Source organism: Anguilla anguilla, chromosome 2 (assembly GCF_013347855.1).
Source record: "Anguilla anguilla isolate fAngAng1 chromosome 2, fAngAng1.pri, whole genome shotgun sequence".
Classification (NCBI taxonomy): domain Eukaryota; kingdom Metazoa; phylum Chordata; class Actinopteri; order Anguilliformes; family Anguillidae; genus Anguilla; species Anguilla anguilla.
Window position 1 is genome coordinate 41,913,832 of NC_049202.1, and position 19,183 is coordinate 41,933,014.

Below are 19,183 nucleotides of genomic sequence, written 5' to 3' on the forward strand. Positions count from 1 at the left end.
TGTCAGAATTTCAGTTTAATATTCAGGTGGTCAGAACTAGAGTATGATACTGGATTCTCGATATGTTTCAGGATTGGGCTTTGATACTGTAGCAGAATTGGGACTGGAGTTGATTAGAGGGCAGGAGGGGAGGAAAAGAGGATTATCACTTTTTCATTAATTTGCTGACTTTTTTTATCAAAAGCCACTTCAGTTTCTAAGACCCATTCACACAGTTGGATTTAAACAGATGTAGGTCCAGAGCTGGGTTTCAAGACAAGCTTTCATCTCGCGACTCTCTACTCGGAGTTGTATTCTGTGTATAATAGGATGTCAGAATGATACTGCATTGCAAACTAGCGTTTGAGTTAGGGTTACACAGTAATTTCAAACTGTTAGAATGTTATAGATGAATGTCAGAACTAGACTTTTATATTGTACATAGGAAACAAAGATTTTGCATAAAAGCATTATTTATAAGCATCTATATATTGCTCATGTACAGTACAGTTACAAATACAGAGAAAGCAATATGGTAACAGTTGTAAATGTACATATTACTTTGAGCTGAAAACCCGGTGTTTCTGAATGAAATAGGATGCAATGTTTCACTGCACAACATTGTACAAACAAGTACAGTACACCAATGTGAATAATATCACAGAGCACACCATAGGTCACATTGAACCTGCACAGTTCACATTGAAATAGCACAGTGCAGTGCAGTGGAAAGAGAGGAAACAGCACTGCAGACCATGACAGCATAGTGCAGTACAGGGCAGTACAGCACACCGTTGTCCACGGAGCAGCTTAGAGATTACACTTAGCACAAACAGTGCAATGCTGTTAAATTCGCTTCACTAAAACATAATCTCAGAAGTGATTTTAAAAGTCTCAAGATATTCACTGTCAGAGCTCACAAAACATAGACAAATCAAATTGGATCACTAGCATAAATTAATCCTGTTATACCCCGTCCAGTGTGAAAGATAATAATGGATCAAATTATCCTTGAGATTCTACAAGACCTCAGAAGATAGCGGACGAAGCAACAACTGATATGCAGACCAAGATTTACCAAGTGTAGATGGGTACAGCATAACATAAAATCTTTTCTTGCCTGTTTTACTCTATGCCAGTCAAACATTGTATAGCTGTATGTTACAGTCAGCCCATTTAGGCAATTTACCATATCTCCACTTTGCAAATTAGATACGATACCTCCCAGGTATAAACTGGCTAATATCACAAAACCAGATATGTTCCCAGTGAATTACTCTGGCATTTAATAATGGCATATTAAAATGAACGTCTTCACTCTGCAGCAGCCCAGCCAAAGGTAGTATGGACCAGACGGCAGTCTCTTTTGACACAGGCTCCGTAGGTCACAGGTATATGTCAAACATTGTCCTTACAGTCTTTATTCAGAGTTATGTCAATGAGTTGTATGTTACAGAATAGGCAACAGAGTAACAGCACCACCTGGCTGTCAACTGTAGGGTGTGAAATATGAATGAAATCCATTTGTTTCAATGTTCTTCCCACATTTAAGGTAAATACCACTTTTCATCCCTCATGACCTAATAAGTTTGCATTTTCCATCTTTTTGTAGTAGGAAATGGCTAATCTCTAGTATTGTGTACATTTGGTGAAAATTATTAATTTCTAAATGTGTTTTGCATTTAGCACATGCCTAATTTATACTACATTGCAAACATTTACTAAATGTAATACAAGTTTGACTGTGAGATTCAGCGAATTGAGCTCAGTCTATGTAAAATTACAGACTGAGGCAGAGAAATCAGTGGGGTGGCTTAACTATTCAGACACACAGAGGGCAATACACCAAATGATGAAATGCAGAGGATGGTGATAACCAGCTTGTTCCCCTGGTAAAAATGCGAAAAGGTTTGGTTCAGTATTGCTGTATTGCTTCAATCCAAGTCCTACAATATGCATGTTGTGAAAATGACATATGTTTAATATTTATTAATGTATGTTTAATAATACCTGTACCAGATTAAGCATTTTTCTGCCCCATACTAATAATGAACGTGGTGAGGTAGCCATTTCCTTTTTCTATGAAAATCTCTGAACCACACTTTAGGAAGCTAGCTAACCCAAACTTCTTTTGTTGTTTGGGTTAGCTAGCTAAATGTTTAACACCACTAAATAAAACACAATACGTGCATACTTGTCATTTAAATCATGGGTTGCGGGTGAAGAGTAATATTGGGGAAAAGCAGACGCAGAAATTAATGCATTTCAGGTCACGTTTGGCACCCCAACCATCTAGGCTCTGAGCTATTGTAAAAATAGTAAAAGTTCAATGGCGTGTATAACTGAAAATCAATGTACATTAAAAAAAATCCTCCTGATCCTCTTGTGGCAATAGCACAAAAACCCACCTCCTGTTTCACCACCAAAAAAATCATTAGTATAGCAGATTAGGTTATTTATCAAATAAGCTTGGTCCAATATTAATTATAGTGTAGTAGCTTAAATCATTCCAAGTAAGACAGCAAACATCGTAGTTTTATGTAACACACATAGTTAACCCACAATGAACCTTAAATCTTATAAGATTTATCATCTATTGATCTATAACATCTTAAATCTCAATAAATCCTAGCATCATCAATCTGACTCTATAGTAACTATATAAAAATATTACACACCACACCCCAAGCCCAGCCCAAAACAAAGCATATACAGCCCAGTTAAGCCATGTTTAAATACTAATACGAGCCTAATAGTTTAGAGGACCGGTTGCTGGTCAGGTCTTACCTTGGGGCATCAAAGCTGTCATATGATCCAACAGTATAGTGACGGAACAGCCTCCTGGCCTTTTCACTGCGACTTTCTGTAACATGAACACATAAGCGTTAACACCTGCAGGCTTTTTAAAAGCTTAAAAGGGTCAGGAGAACGTACAGACAGTACAAAGTACAAATAGTAAAATAGTGGTATCAAGCAAGGTTCATGTTCATATAAAATTCTGAACAGTTTGTGAAAATCTTTTGCAAGCTAGCCATAACATAGTTACCTAGAATAACATATCAAAGTTACAGAAGTCACGATCGTTTAGAGTCCCCCAGTTGTGTATTCTGGCTCGATAAGAAGATTTAGGCTATTCCCTGAAGAAAATGGTTCTCAAGTCATTTCTTGAACGCAAACTCCACAAATGTCAGCTGGTTCTATATGATATGCTAGTATTATACCTTTATTGCACAACCGCATTATACCTGTACAATGCATTACTGTTATTAATGTTACTGCAACTACACTAGCTACAATATTATACCTGTACATTACAGTATCATTAGCTAATCCTGTAAGGTACAGAACTACTCAAACTGTATGTAGATAAATTAGATACCAGCGAGGTAAAGACATTTTCACAGTTTTGAGCAAGCACATATAAATAATTAAAATGATTTAAATGAATGGTATAATTTCTAAATATGCATTCATCTATGAAGGTATCATTAGCTAATCACCACATAAGGTATTAGCTTGGTATATGTCAGCCCTATGGTAGCTAAGTGGAAAGTGAATACGTTGGAGTTGAATAATTATATAATACATCAGTTATATATAATCATATTATATAGGCAGCTCGGTTCAGCACTCTCTCTCCCATCCAACAGACTTAACACTAGAAAGACCACATTTTTTACTACCTTAAACCATCAAGCCTGACGCCCAGTTGCGTCAGGCTTATCCACCACTAAAGCATCGATTTCAGCACCCACAGTGACCTAATTTCATAAAGATTATGAAACATTATGTTGCAAAATCTATTTTGTGAAATAAAGGACATGACTGAATCAATTTCAAGATGTTTATTTCTAATTTATATTGGTTTTGTTATATAGGCAAGGGAAAATGTGCCAGGGTGTATTACAGACACTAAAATGTGCATAAAGCAAAACACAAAATGGAGAAAGTAGTTCAAGAAACACAAAGTGCAATATTTAAAAACGTTATTTCTTCAGTCATAACAAATTTCACACCGTTTTTCCTTCCCTTGCTCCCGCTATTTTGATTGAGCTTTTACATAGGCACTGTCCCTCTCCTCTTACTCATCAATTCCACAAGGAATGCAGCTTTGCTGGTTTGTGTGAGTCGGGCCGCCACAAATCGATTGCATGTTCAGTGCCAGTCCAGAAGGGACATAGGCAGGGGTACCCAATGTTGGGCCAGCTATACAGTTTAATGTTAAAGCCTCTGCTGTGTCAGTTGAGGGACAGGCTCACTGGGCTCCCCCTACTGGGGTTATCGCAGGGACTCGTCTTAGTTTTATCGGCTTATTCTGACTAAATTAATGTTTTTATTAGTGGCCAGAGGGATGTTCTGGTTTTAGGGGAAGAGTCTGAGAATCTATGGAAATGCCCCCTCTGCCAGGTTCAACTGAGAGAAGAGTGTGGCCTCACAGACTGGTAGATGGGGGAAGAGGCCAGCATCCATTCTGTCATTATGTGGGGGAGGAAAAGCATTAAGGTTTTTGGAGTATTTTTGGGGACTGAAGCTTATCAGGGGAAGGATTGGGAGGGTGTAGTGAAGAAGATATGTGCCAGACTGTCAAAATGGAAATGGTTGCTATCCCAGCTGTCACATTGGGGGAGGGTATTAGTCATTAACTTGGTTACCTGACTTTGTGGCATAGACTGATTGCTCTACATCCACCACATGGTCTGACTGAGGATTTAGAGAAGATCCATCTGGATTTTTTCTTGTCTGGTCACCACTGGGCTGCAGTTCTGTATTTTCCAGTGTGTGTCAGTGTGTGACACTGCCTTGTGGGTGATTGCTTTTAGGCTCCAGGAGGCACAGAAGCTGCTGTATCACTGTGGACTGAACTGGCTGGATATGATATGTCTGCTGTTGAGAAGACCTGGGTTATGATAGGCATCTTTTCCTGTTGAGGCCTGCAGAGGCAAAGTCAACTGGACTCAGAGCATTTTATGAGTCAGTGCTATAGGCTTGGCGGGTCCTTGAACCCACTCATGTACCTGGTGGCATGCCAGTGATGTGGCTGTTCGAGCCCCTTTTCTTCAACAGTGTTATTACTGCAAGGACTCCTTTCTCAGCCAGATTGAGATTTAGAATGTGTGAGGCTGCCTGTATAAAGCTGGTGCATCTTCTGAAGGCCTCCAGTAAATCCTTTGAGGTGTTGAGGGTTGGCTGGGATCAGGTCTACATGAATATTACAACAGGTGGTGGAGGAGGTGTGGGGGTCCCTATAGAATGCTTGCTGAGGACCATAGTCTTTCTGAACATTGGGATGATGAATGTGAGTACAGCTTCCCCACCACTAATGTCTCTCCTCCTGAGGGAGATAGGATATGATGATGGGGATTCCTTTTAACAACCCCAGAGCTAGAGGAGCTTGAAGTAGTAGAGAAGAAGGCAGCATACTTCAATTGTGTGAAGCCAGGTGGTGCTTAAATGCACTCTGGCAGGAATGAAGGTTTCAAGGTGGACTGAGTTCTCTGGCCTAGATGTTATCCCAAAGGGCAGCTGGTGGTCTGCATTGAAAAGCAGGCAGCTGACCTCCTGTGGAAGATTGTACAATGGGCATTGCAAATACTAACTGTACAAGTTATTTTAATATTGCAGTGCCCTTGGGTCACTCTGTTTCTTCTAGGTCTTTTCATTTTTGGGAAAATAAAAAAGTGTATTGCTTTCTCCACATCCAGTGAAGTGGCACTGCTTAGGCATTTTCAACTTAGCTTGTCTTATCCGCACAAAACTGGCACAAAGTGCATGAGTTACATATTACACGTAGAAAAGATTTCACTGGATGTAAGGTTTTTGTTACATAACAAATAGCCAGTCAACCCCGCCCACTGAAAACCTGGCATTTGGTCAAGGAGGAAAGCAAGCCAATTTCAGCACAGGCTTTTATACGTTTTTTTTTTTTTGCAAGAATCATTTAAAAATATTTCTTGGCCGCTTGTAAATAAATAAATAAAAAAGTATTAAAATGACACATTAGCAAATAATTCACAGTATTCACTAAAGGAAACCTGATCTTAAATCTAGTCATTTTCATGTTATACTAGAGGTGTGTGTTCTATCAACTAAGTGGCACAGTTAACACGAGCAAAAAATTCATTAACCTTGAAAACTGCAACATTTTCGACAACCCTGCCTGATCCAAGCTGGTTTACAGGATGGTGGGGGAGTTAATTGCCACACAAATGAATTAAAGACATCATAAAGAAACATCCATGGTTGTACACTGTACTTCTCAGCAGCCAATGTAGATAGATGGCTGCTACAGCCCCGAAATAGTATTACTGATGAGCTCTGCCATGTATTTCCCATGGGTGTTGAGGAAATTCTTCGAACTAGCTCCAGCGCGAATTAGGTGCCAAAAGCTCACAGTGTCCTTATCAATAGAAGACAATGACAATTTACATTTTTCCTGGATTACAATTATTATTTTTTCTCCTTTCTAGAACCAAAAGGAGAAAAACATGATCGAAAATCACTGAACCGTTTGTGTTGACTAGGTGCACAGATTGGCTCTGATTGGTTATGAAATAAATAAATGAGATTTGTATCAGGTCCTTGTGATGCCCTTAGTAGCATCACAGCATCATCACGTAATGAGGATTAGCCCCAAAGGAACTTCAGTTTGGTCTCCAAACCAAAGAGTTGCATAAGCTAGGTACAGTAGGTCACAAATAACCAACAGCTATGAAGCTAGCTATTTAAATTACATTTATTTAATGTTAGCTAACAATTTATGGTCAACTGCAACTGGGTTGTTATATCTTGTGCATAATAAAATCGATTTCTGCCATGCTAGATCTGCCCCCAGTCAACTGTAAGTGCTATGATTGTGAAGTGGAGACATATGAGCAACAATAGCTCAGCCGCAAAATGGTAGGCCACACAAACTCACAGAATGGGACCGCTAAGTGCTGAAGCATGTAGTGCGTAAAAATTTCCTTGGTTGCAAACTCACTACTGAGTTCCAAACCACCTCTGGAAACAATGTCAGCACAAGAATTATTTGTCAAGAGCTTCATGAAATGGGTTTCCATGGCCGAGCAGCTGTACACAAGCCTAAGATTGCACTCTGGAGCAGTGGAAATGCGTTCTCTGGAGTGATGAATCACGCTTCATTACCTGGCAGTCTGACAGACAAATCTGGGTTTGGTAAAATACATAGTGCGAACTGTACTGGCCCGAATAATGCCAACTGTGAAGTCTGGTGGAGGAGGAATTATGGTCTAGGGGTGTTTCTCATGGTTTTGGCTGGGCCCTAGTTCAAGTGAAGGGAAATCTTAATGCTAGAGTATGCAATGATATTTGAGAGAATTGTGCGCTTTCAACTTTGTGGCAACAGTTTGGGGAAGGCCCTTTCCTGTTTCAGCATGTCAATGCCCCAAGCAAGGTCCATAAAGAAATGGTTTGGTGGGAAAGAACTTGACTGGCCTGCACAGAGCCCTGACCTCTACCCCATCAAACACCTTTGGGATGAATCAGAATGCCAACTGCAAGCCAGGCTTTATGCCCAACCTCACTAATGCTCTTATGGCTGAATGGAAGTAAATCCCTGCAGCCATATTCCAAAATCTACTGGAAAGCCTTCCCAGAAGAGTGGAGGCTGTTACAGCAACAAAGGGGGGTCCAACTCCATATTAATGCTCATGGTTTTGGAATGAGATGTTCAACAAGTATATATGGGTGTGATGTTAAGGTGTCCACATGCTTTCGGAAATGCACTGGACGTTTAATTTGCCTGACAAAGTGTGTGTGGCCGCTAGTGTTGTTACATCACATTAAATAGTGAGCTGAAGGAAATTACATATCTAGCTGACATACTGTAACTAGCTATGCGGCTACAGTGGTTTAGGGTTCCATTAACACATTTGCTTCTATGGCAGAGGTTCTGCTTGCCAGAGGGAAATACTTGCGGGGTTCCAGCAGTAGGGGTAACAATGTCATTTTTCCTCATAAGGACAGCTTCAATTATTCTGAACTGAGAAATTGAAGATGATGTCATGCCGCAAGGCATGTTGGGGTGACTCCCCAAATCTGTGATTTGGAGATAACATTTGTATTTGGGAAAAAATAAAGCCCGGCTAATATTGGGCTGGCATCAACTGGCCTAGCCTAGTGTAGCCTACTGGGTAGTGCAATTGTCTTTTGGTTGGAACTGTTTACAAGACTGAGAGAGGGTTCAATCCCCCCCTCCGACAGCAGCAAATATCTAAACTCGGTACACTGGCTTGCTGCCTAACTACAAATACAACATTTAAAATATTGCTTTTGCACCCGTAAAATCTTTCCATGACAGTTCCGCTTTTGGTATTTTCAGCGTGTTTAGCAACCTTTTGTGAGAGTAACTTCTCATTCTTGCATACTGAAGAACGTGTTTTTCATGAGATACATATTACTGCAAGAATATTTTTGTCTCTGTGTTAGCCAGTGCGATACCAGCTGACGCTAATAGACGGCAGTGACCGCCAGTCAGTGTTGGATTTGCAGGCACAGGACGTCTTGCTTGGTAGCAAGCTTTGCTGGAATATTAGCTACAAGCTAAGCGAGCTGAGAGCAAGTGTCTGTGTATGTGGTCAGCTCATATACCATATAAAAATATGGATGAAGTGATCATGACTTCACCCACTGATTTGCTATGGTTAGTGCTCACTGGCACATGAAGCCCAAACTAGGGCTCAACTAGACCTTGCAACCACAGAACCATACTGTCATAACATTTCAAAAAATTTAATTGTGTAACATACATTTAGTGTTAAGATATTTACATAGAAAAATAGATCAAATAGATAGTATAGACAGATAGATAACAGAACTCTAGATAGCTAGACAGATATATCACAAGATAACTAACTAGCAAGTTAGCTAGATAGATAGATCTATAGCAAGACAGTAAGCTTGCTCTCCCTAGCTAAGTAAATCCCTCTAGCTTGTCTTCTTAAAGAAGCTTCAAAACTGCTTACAAATCTGATTTCACCAACAAAATATACAAATTATAAAAGACGAGACTTTATGAGAATCAACCGAAACCCCAAAATGGTCAGAAATTGCATTTTCACATAGAACCTTGTTTATCTGAAAATGTCTCAAATGTAGTAACCGAAAGAACTGGAGAGAAGAATCCTTAGAATAGCGGTTAGTACAGTTGAACGCAGCATACAACATTTTTGGACCTTGGACTTAAAATGGCGAGATCGTATGTAGCTAGCTAATCGGAATAAAACGACACAGCATCACATCTGCCGCTGAAGCACTCTGCCTCGCTGCGAGGATGGGGAAATCCTTATATGGTCATACGGTAGTAGGACAAGCCACATTGCAGGCATTGAAATTAACCCAGATTTGGGAATTTTGGCAGAATTATTTTTAAAAATCTGACCCAGGGGATGGAATTAACTAGTTAACCATATTTTCTTGTGTAAAAAATCTATTTACTTTATATTTCCTCAGAGAAAATTGGCCTCTTTTCAGGCTTTCCCTATTGACTTAACATTGGGTGGGCGGGGTTTCAAGTTCTTTTTGCAACCAGGCGTTGCAGTTCACTCTGTAGCCACTGGGGTAAAAGGCTTCACTAATAGAGGTCAATGGTTTTAGTATGCATACAAATTCCTGTTGACTTTTACACGCTTATACACGACAATGTTGTAAAATAATGTTGGCTAAACTGGTTAACAATATAACTAGCTTCTGTGCTAGCAAGCCGCAGCACAAATTTTAAATACTTTTAGTAAGCATACAAATTCCTGTTGACTTTTACTTGCTTATACACAACAATGTTGTAAAATAATGTTTGCTAAACTTGTTAGTAATATAACTACCTTCTAGCCACAGGCTATATTGTTGCTCACATGGTTAGTTAGCTATGTAATAGGTTCTTCACGAACCATGTTATAATGCTTATTTATGCATTGTAAAAACGGGGCTTCAGTACTTTCCATGACATTAATCATTTCTGTTAGAGAAAAAGAGTGCGATACAGAACAGTATTGTAACGTGCTTGGTAGAAAGCTTTATTGGAATAATTGCAAGCTAAGCCACCTGAAACCAAGTGTCTCTGTATGTGGCCAGCTAAAAGCTATTCTGTTTTGTTTGCAGTGAAAAAGAACTGCATCTTTTCCTTAAAATATGTGGCACCAGAAGTCTTGTGTCATCATTCTGCGAGTGCAATGTACATGTCTGTCATAGCCTACATTTATATATGAATTATTATTATCACTTACTCATTACAAACACATTACAAAAAGAAATTATATCTCATTAAAACACGTTTTCAATATACAAAAATGCCAAGTTACTCACACTTACAAAGCACTGTCTTTTAAGTCATTAATTCAAACTGGCTAATAGGCCTGCCATTAAAAGTATTGATATCAAAATGACGCTGAGTTACTCTACAGCAAACAATACAGGCTATCTTGCCTCACATAAATTAAAGAAGCTGTATTCCAAAGTAATGCTACCCAATGTCTCCTAAAGCAGTTTGGTGTTTATATGTGCAATGTTTAATCATTTTATATCTTTATAATTTAAAACATGTATCCCTTGAATGGCAACCATGCTTCATAATTTTTGAATTCTGATTCCAAAATGTTTAACAAAATAAGTGAATGCTCTTATTTTCAGCTTAGCTAGCTGCATGTTCTGCAGGCAGAAGGAACTTTGTTTCCCTTAGTGAGTACTGGAAGGCAGGCGCCACCTCGTAGGCTTCAAGTAGTTAGTGTCTGCACAAGATTTGATATTTTGGGGGCGAATTCCCCCATAATATGAACAGTCCCGCCTTATATTTTAATTTGTGGCAAATGACCATGGTATAAGTGGAAGAATACATTCCAAGGTGTGTGTTAAAGCGTTTGAACACACTCTACAGAGGCAACCACCTTCTACTTTGCGTCGGGTTGTTCTTTGTCTCCATGACATGCATTAAAACTCTTTAACACACGCTTCATCGTGGATTATTCCTAACATAACTGCACACCTCATTGTGGAGTATCCCTTACATACCGTGATCACAAACCAAAAAAAAAAATAGAACAAGAGCATTCACTTATTCTTATTAGATATTTTGCATTCAAAATTAAAGGTTATTCAGCAAAAGAGGTGTCGTCTCCCTGGCAGGACATGAGGTTCAGACTAATATCTAGAAAACAACCACTGCCATCCCATAATAAACATGAGTTTACAATGCAATTGAAATGCTATTTCATGATTCCAGCAAATAGCCCAAACCATAGATACGTACGACATAGCAACCTGCCACTCATTCTAGTCCATCACATTCTAGAGAAGTAGCAAGACAGTGTTATGGGTTTGCTGTCACTCATGTAACTTCGTATTGGAATTACTTTTTTTCTTGGGATTACAGTGTGTTTGATAGCACTGGATAGCATCCATGGATAGCTAGCTAGCCATCCACTCCATTTGCTTCAAAACTGCAGCAATACAGTTGTAGCAAAATCGCAGCAAAGCAGTCTTCATTCCACTGAGCACCTATGTGATGAGGTGGGAGCAAATATAACCTAACATAGCACAAACATACTTTGTAGGCACTCTCAAAATGTAATAAATATAAACACAAAACTGCTTAGCTAGCTCAATATTGATACACTTAAGACATTCCTCATCATACATTTCAAGCTCTGCAATCACAAGTTGATACTGATGTTTTTAAGTGAGCTGCCACATGACATCATGCATATGAATTTACAAAGACCATTTGAATGGAACTACTTCTTAAAGACAACATTTTATGGTAGTGGACATTGCCAGTCAATCTCAAAAACAGTTTGGGGAGTTCAATCCCCAAAATCTGATGTGCAATAACAAGTGTGATAGCAAATTTAAGGTGTTTGCAAATAAACTTCAAATAGCTTCAAATAAACCAAAAAGTCAGTTGTTTTCTATGTAAATTTAAGATGAGACCTCAAAAGCATCAAATAGGTTAGATGGAGCTATTATAACATTAATTCAAATATGCAGTATCAGGCAGATCTTTCAGTACCAAAGTTATATCAGGTTATATGTTGTACTTGTGGTCATAATTTAATTTCCAACACGCACCTACTAAGTACATATGTGAGTCTGTAGTGCATATCCTCTCAATATGTGACAGAGGTGACGGCGTTCATGTCTAACCTGAGCGGGTTTCCTGATTACGCGCTGCCACCTCCTCTACGCAGTCCGAGGGGAACCAGCCAGTCCGACCCCTCACGGTGCCTTCCCAGAATCCTCCTTCTCCTACACTCAGTACTAACAGGGAGGAAAGGATCGGAATAGGTTACAGACAAATACACACTGTTCAGAATCCTCCCTCTTGCACACTCAGTACTGACATTGAGGAAACAATCTGAATAGGTTACAGACAAACATACACTGTTCATGCTAAAGATAATCATCAGCAGCAGAAGCATAAGATTCATCATCATCATTATAACAATAATGATGATGATGGTTCATTCAAATATAATCACTGTTAATCTCTGTAGAGGGCTGCTCATGTATTTCAGCTGCTGTAAATTGTAAACTACACTTCCCACCCACAGCCTGGGATGCCTAGCTTCGATAGCAATGGCTCCAGACTCAGGAATGGTCACCTGAGACTAATCAGTAATTAGCGGTATTGCTGTTTATCAACTCCTGCTTCCCTAACTAAGGACTAAAAGGAAGCCTGATTTTGCATGTCTATGAGCAATTGTTCCACTGCCACAGTTGGTCGCTGTGTTCCTTAACCACATCCAGACTATAGTCCTTCAACCTCAAGTGATCTCCCAGCCTCCAGCACTCCACAAACCCTCCAGGCTACCAACGGCTTCTGGAACTCCAGTGCTTCATTGCTAAACACTGTGGGCCTCCCCATGGCCATTCTGCAAGAGGTGGCCATTGTCAGTCTCCCAGAGGAGGCCATGAGGCCTTGTCCCTTTTGGTCCAGCTGAGGGCTCCTCACCTTGACGGCCTGCCTGGAATTGCCTTGTGGCTCTGCAATGAGAGCCTTCTAAAGGTTCCCTTCCAGCGGTTTCCTCATCCATAACTGTTCTTGTCCCTCAGGTCACCTGGCTTCTGGATCCTGGAGCTCTGTCATCACCGCACCTTGGTGTGCCTCCTGCTCTTAAGCCATCACTTAGGAGAGCACTATAGCCTTTGCCAAAAATGCACATTTTCTGTAACCGCTGTGCTTGTCCTTTCTGCTTCTTCCAGTCACTCACCCAAGGGTAGATGCACCCGCCACCGTGCCACACCCCACATGGCTCTAATCCACTGAATATAGTGGATATATATTTTCTTTTTGTACTGGAGGCTTTGTACTGCATGTACTTCCCTGCCCACTTTCAGGCTGTGGCCAGTATATCATGACATGGCATGGCATGGCATGGCATGGATTCCAGGTTTGAAGTCCAGATGTCCGGCAGTAGGTTGGAATTAATGCAACCAATAAAGTGAAATCTTCTCTTTCTTACCCTCCCACCTTACTCTGTCTTTTTCTGACTTTCTGTGTCTATATCAATTTCAGTTCATTTTTCAGTTTCAGGGGCCCTTAAATTGAATTACATGAAAGTGTTTTGCCAAAGCCGTTAACAACAATGGTTGTTTACTGGGAATTAATAGAACAATATAGAATGTAACAACAAAGATGACAATAATATTAATGTTTACAATGAAACAATAATAATTTTTCTGAAGTGTCCAGAAATATTCTCTATACCCTTATCACTTACTCACATAGTCATTATCCTTCAGCTGGTAACAAACTGCTGTTTCTACTTCAGAAAATGGTCAGTTTATGTATATTCTGTACAGTTTCAGGGGGACATATTCAAAGAATAATGTGACCCTTGTCTCTGTCTCATACCAACACACACACACATTCACACTCACACCTAGAGGTATTTCTATAGCAGCTAAGGATGGCATACAAATGTAACTAGCTATTTGTGATAAGTGCAGAGGCACAGGGTGCCTAAGGGTAGGGTCACAAAAATGGCAAACACGTTTCTTCGTGTAATCATTCCTCAATTGGAATGTAGTAAATAATATCTTTGTTTTTTGTACCTTTCACTCTGTCTCCCTTGTTCAAGCTGATCTCCCTCTCTCCCTGAGCAGAGTGAGAGCGTGTTGCCACAAAGACTCGTCCCGGTACAGCACTATAGAGACGCCTCCTCTGGCCCCCAGATGGCCCACCACTGCCAGTTGATGCTACCCTGTTGAGGAGGGAGGGGGGAAAGGAGGGGGGGAGGAATGATTACAGCATTACTGCCAGACTTCAGCCCTGACAGTGAACATTAATACGACCAGAGTCAAGATATTCCAGAAGGACACCAGATAGAATGCCAGATCACAGGCAAATACGTTTAACTTTAGGCAGTGATATCCTTGAGCAGGGGTGCCCAATCCTGTTCCTGGAGATCTACCATCCTGTAGGTTTTCATTTCAACCCTATTTTGGCAAACCAGAGTCTACTATTTAGTACCTCAATGAGATCTCTAGCTGTTGAATGAGGTGTGCTTTGTTCAGGCTGAAGTGAAAACCGACAAGATGGTAGATCTCCAGGAACAGGTTTGGGCACCCCTGTCCTAGAGGATATCACAAGTGTGTCTTACTATCCACAGCTCAGGGAAGACATTCAAGGTCTGACTATCAGTGCCTCAGGGAAGATTGACATGGCAGTGAAGGACAAAAGCACACAGGGCTTTACATACTATAAATCTACAATTTAAACCAACAGATTAAATTATGGCTTTGAATGTGTAATACAACTGATTGGTGTTCATTGCGCTGAAACATACATTTGAACACCAGTTTCACAGAACAAAACAGTGTGTCATTTTTTCATATTCTCCAGTCCATATATTCCTCTAGCTAGCTAGTTGTTAAAATTAAAATAATTAATTAACTGAGGTGAGAGAATCCCAGAGCACAAAGGAACAATACAGAAAAAATACAGGGACTTGTAGGGAATTTGTTTAGCTGTATTCTACTAGAAGCTAACTTATAGCGGTAGAATTTTCTTGAATATTTTATAGAGAGATGAATGAACGGTCAGGAGAACAAAAAAGAGCTGAGAGGTAAAAAAAAAAAAAAAAAATCATGATATTCAGTGAAGTTGAAATATTGTGACATATATATTGCAAATGTACTAACAGTAAATACTTTTAAAAATAGTATTTTAAATACAGATGATGCATTGGTGATGCATACTTCAGATACATTAACAGTAAGATTAAGTCAATATTTAAGTTTCTCCTAATGTTTAATAACACTACAAAAAAGTATCACTAGAACTCCACATGGATGCAAAGTCTGATATGTATATTTGATCTGCTTTTACTTCAAAAAGCACATTAATTGAGGTATGAATACAAACTGAAAAGTGAACTAGACGGATGGCAGCAGAAGCTACATGTACACTTTCACAAGTTAAAGACAGCACATTCCCTTCATCCGTCCTCCCTCCTCTGCGTTCTCTCACCCCTGCCTCCCGCGGGCCTGCCGGCTCTTGTCTTCCCTCTCTGCCCCTCGGCCCCGGGATGGGGAGCGAGTGCGGGGACCACGGGGACTGCTGGAGCTGCGAATGGAGCCTGAGGGCTTGTGCCCCTGAGAGGGAGAGATAGAGAAAAATACAAACACTGTCGTCCACAACTTTCAAAATACGAGTGGCAAGAAAAATGTATTAATAATGTTTGAAGAAAGACCTATAGCCCCACAGGCATCCACAAGATGAGAGATATGAAGAGGACACACTGCATCAGATATCTATATTTGAAATGTAAATTTATTTACTATTGTCATTTTGTTCACTTGTTTAAAAACGGTTAACTTATCATGAACTTCCTATTTTTAAACTATAGTGTACTTATTCATTTAAATGAGAAGAAATGTTATATTATCATTTTTGTTATGTTCTTCATGCCTTACTTAATGTTTTTTTTTTTTACTATGTCAATATGTTTATTTGTTTGTTGTGAGTATTGTAAGTCATACTTGTTACATGTTGTGTATGTGGTTGCCATATTCCTGTATGTTCTGTATGTTGCTTTGGCAATATGACTATAGTTATCCTGCCAATAAAGCAAAGAAATTGAGTGAGAGAAAGAGAGAGAGAGATAGAGAAAGTGTGATCATTTCCTCAGATAAAACATGACAAAAACACAGGACACATGGTGCATGCATGTAGCTCCCCTTAGCCATGTACAAAGCACCTACCGAAGTTGAAATAAAAACAAACAAAAGAAGAAATATAAACCAGCATGTCTGCATTACTGCACCCAAGTTGGTGGTAAAAAGCAAACTCAATCCCCAAATTTATGCCACTGCGATAGCTCTCAGATCCACTGTGCTCATCCCCATACCACAGTTCTTCCTTGACAGCCGTATAGATAGTTTTGCTTGGCCAAGCAAGTAATTCACCAACACCACAACACAGTACTTGAACCCCACAATGAAAAAAAAACCTAGTTGAGAATTCCTGTCTCAAAACCACTGCCCAAATAATGCAAACAGACCTTTGAGCTGTGTGTACAGAACAAACACATGAGCTAAGACATTTTGGGTCTCTTGGAAAAAGATGTGGCACATGTCTGTTGGGATTGCCCCATGAAACTTCCACTGTAGCAAAGCTGTCTACTTCTCTATGGGAGGTTTATACAGGGCCTGCCAACAACATGCCCTCAGTCTGGCCTAAACAGCCATGACACCATAACAATGCCTGGTGACTGGCTTTGACATAAATTAAATAGCAAGCCTTCTTGCCAATGTTCCTAAAAGTCAGCATGTTCTGCTGTTTTAAAAGACAGGAGCATAACTTCCATCTTTTGCAGCTGCCTCACAGAAGCAGTACCAAAAAGGGAAGAAACCACGGCCCTAACCTTCCTGGTAACACGGTCATGCTTGCCAACGCCTCTGGGTAACACTTGGGAAACACTGGCTCTCTTATACCAAAAACTGCATGATGCCAGACACCACAATTCATATGTTGTTTTTCAGCCGGCCCTGTCCATTCAGAGGGCCAGCCTTGTCGATCCCATCTCCATAAAACAGGCCCATAACCTCACTAAGGCTAAAGATGTTGCCTATATGGCAGGGTTGTGGGACAAAGACTTCTGCTAAACTCTCAGAGACCTCTCTTTAATATAAAAGTGTAGAACAAAAGCATGGTATAACAGTCTTAAGCAGGTTAATTATCTCTCAAAGACCTCTCTGTAATATAGACCTGTTTCAGCTTCAGTAAATGCAGATGCTAAACACAGCCCAAGCCCCAGTCCCAAACAGTATAGCACATGCTGTGATCATTTAAGCCAAGCCACCTTGGAAAATAAGAATCTGAATTTTACATTTGCTATTTAAAGCTGCTCATTATGATGTACAGTATATTAATACAGTATTGTGTTTGTTCCAGTACAATTTACATTGATTAACATTACATATTAAACAAAATTATAATTTTACTTTGACAATGTTGCTTACGGCAGCAGAGCATATTTTGTATTTGACGTTTAATGTGAACTTGCATTCATGCAGTTTACAGACACCAAATTAAGACAGTGCCATTGAAGACAACAATACTTTTAATGAAGTCCTCAATGCTCTACCTGTACAGACACAATGTTGGGTCCAGAAGTGTTAGGCACAGCCATCCAGTCTGGCATGTTCATAGTGTTATCGCTGTTGGCACGGAGAAGAGGGTGTGGGTGTGCATGGGGAAGAGCAAGGACACGAGCACTCTCACGCCTCTGAGGAGCATATTTGGGTGATTCGATGAAGGGCACTGAGAGTGGGAGGGAAAGAGGGAGAGATACAGGTCAAACAATTACTAAAGTTGACAAACATCATCCTAAGGCCTCAAACAGAGGACAGCAGAGTTATGTAAAGCGCAAACATATCACTTTGTCCAAAAGACCAAATAGGAGATTACAGTGGTGAAAAAAAAGGAGAGGGGTTGACTCAAATGATGCAAAATAGACAAACATAATATCAAAGTTTCACATTTAACACAGAAGACAATAAAGTCATACAAACCTTTCAAAATGAAGACAAACACACAAACATACCTATACATACACATATACAGACACTGACATAAATAAAACAAATATATGCCAGACTGTTTGAGATACATACAAGCACTGGGATACACAAATGTGTGTACAGAGTATAAATAAGTATTGGCACATACATGCAGGCAGTTTTCAAAGCACAATGCACAATGAACACAAAGTAATTTAAGCAGACACTAATATATAATGATTCCTTTGATTTATAAATGTATATATGCTAGACTTACCTACATCTGAGTCACGGTGATTTTTAATAATCTCTCCAAGATCAAAATTGCCTGACATTACTGCTACCTGCAACAAACAGGCATACACACTGTAACACATTTTTTTTGTAAAACTATTACACATATTCATTGCAAAGCTTATGGATACAAATAGCATTACTTCTATACTCTTCTTTAATTCAATATTTTCAAATGTCTTGAATGCAAAAAAAAACAAAAAAACAATTTGGATATGCAATTCCCACCATACCCACATAAATACATGCACACATTTCGAGTGTTCACACAGTTACCTGGAAGGGGGTTTGCCCATTCTTGTTCTTTGCCTCCTTATTGGCGCCTCTATAGAGCAGGATGCGGACACAACTTTCCTGTCAGTCAAGAGCAGCAGCCAATCAGATATCATCAGTGAAATTTTGAGTTAACTAAACTGATTGACTTTGTGCTGTCTTACACATTGGCTACAGGCAATATTTTCATCCCCTATTTTAATTTTTAAGTCTTTAGAGTGATTTGTTCTCAATTTGGAATGCCTTATTCACACTGTGCCCCCTTATCCATATCATTGCTGCAACATCCCCCATCATTACAGGAGGGAAACACATGAGCTTACATTAGCATGTGCATTCTCCAAAATCGGCACAGCCAGTTGCATGCTTTTCTTCTAATAGCGGATTTCCATAACTATTACAGCAGGCGTAAGTAGTCTGCAAGCAAATTATGTATTACCAGGCCAGGATTTTCTGCCACAGACAGCACTGGCATTGTTCAGATTTGACCGGGTATGTAGCACAAACCACCGAAGTCTGCACAAGTGTCTCAGCTGGGTGCATCACTCATGAAGTTTTGATGTAATCTTTAATACAGTGTGTAGTTATTTCTGTACTAACGTGTATTATGTGTATAATGAGATTT

General features: G+C 39.8%; 1 protein-coding gene across 8 annotated transcripts in view; it reads right to left on the minus strand.

The window, feature by feature from the left end:
- LOC118220876 (SH3 and multiple ankyrin repeat domains protein 1-like) overlaps window positions 1-19,183 on the minus strand; it is a 113,039-nt gene that overhangs the window by 27,912 nt on the left and 65,944 nt on the right. For all 8 annotated transcript variants that reach the window (XM_035405260.1, XM_035405262.1, XM_035405256.1 and 5 more), the window contains 7 exons: window positions 18,562-18,639; window positions 18,269-18,335; window positions 17,577-17,752; window positions 15,458-15,582; window positions 14,041-14,189; window positions 12,130-12,243; window positions 2,767-2,842 (listed from right to left, as the gene is read on the minus strand). In XM_035405260.1, coding sequence (XP_035261151.1) covers window positions 2,767-2,842; window positions 12,130-12,243; window positions 14,041-14,189; window positions 15,458-15,582; window positions 17,577-17,752; window positions 18,269-18,335; window positions 18,562-18,639 — 785 coding nt within the window. The remainder of the gene's footprint in view (window positions 1-2,766; window positions 2,843-12,129; window positions 12,244-14,040; window positions 14,190-15,457; window positions 15,583-17,576; window positions 17,753-18,268; window positions 18,336-18,561; window positions 18,640-19,183) is intronic.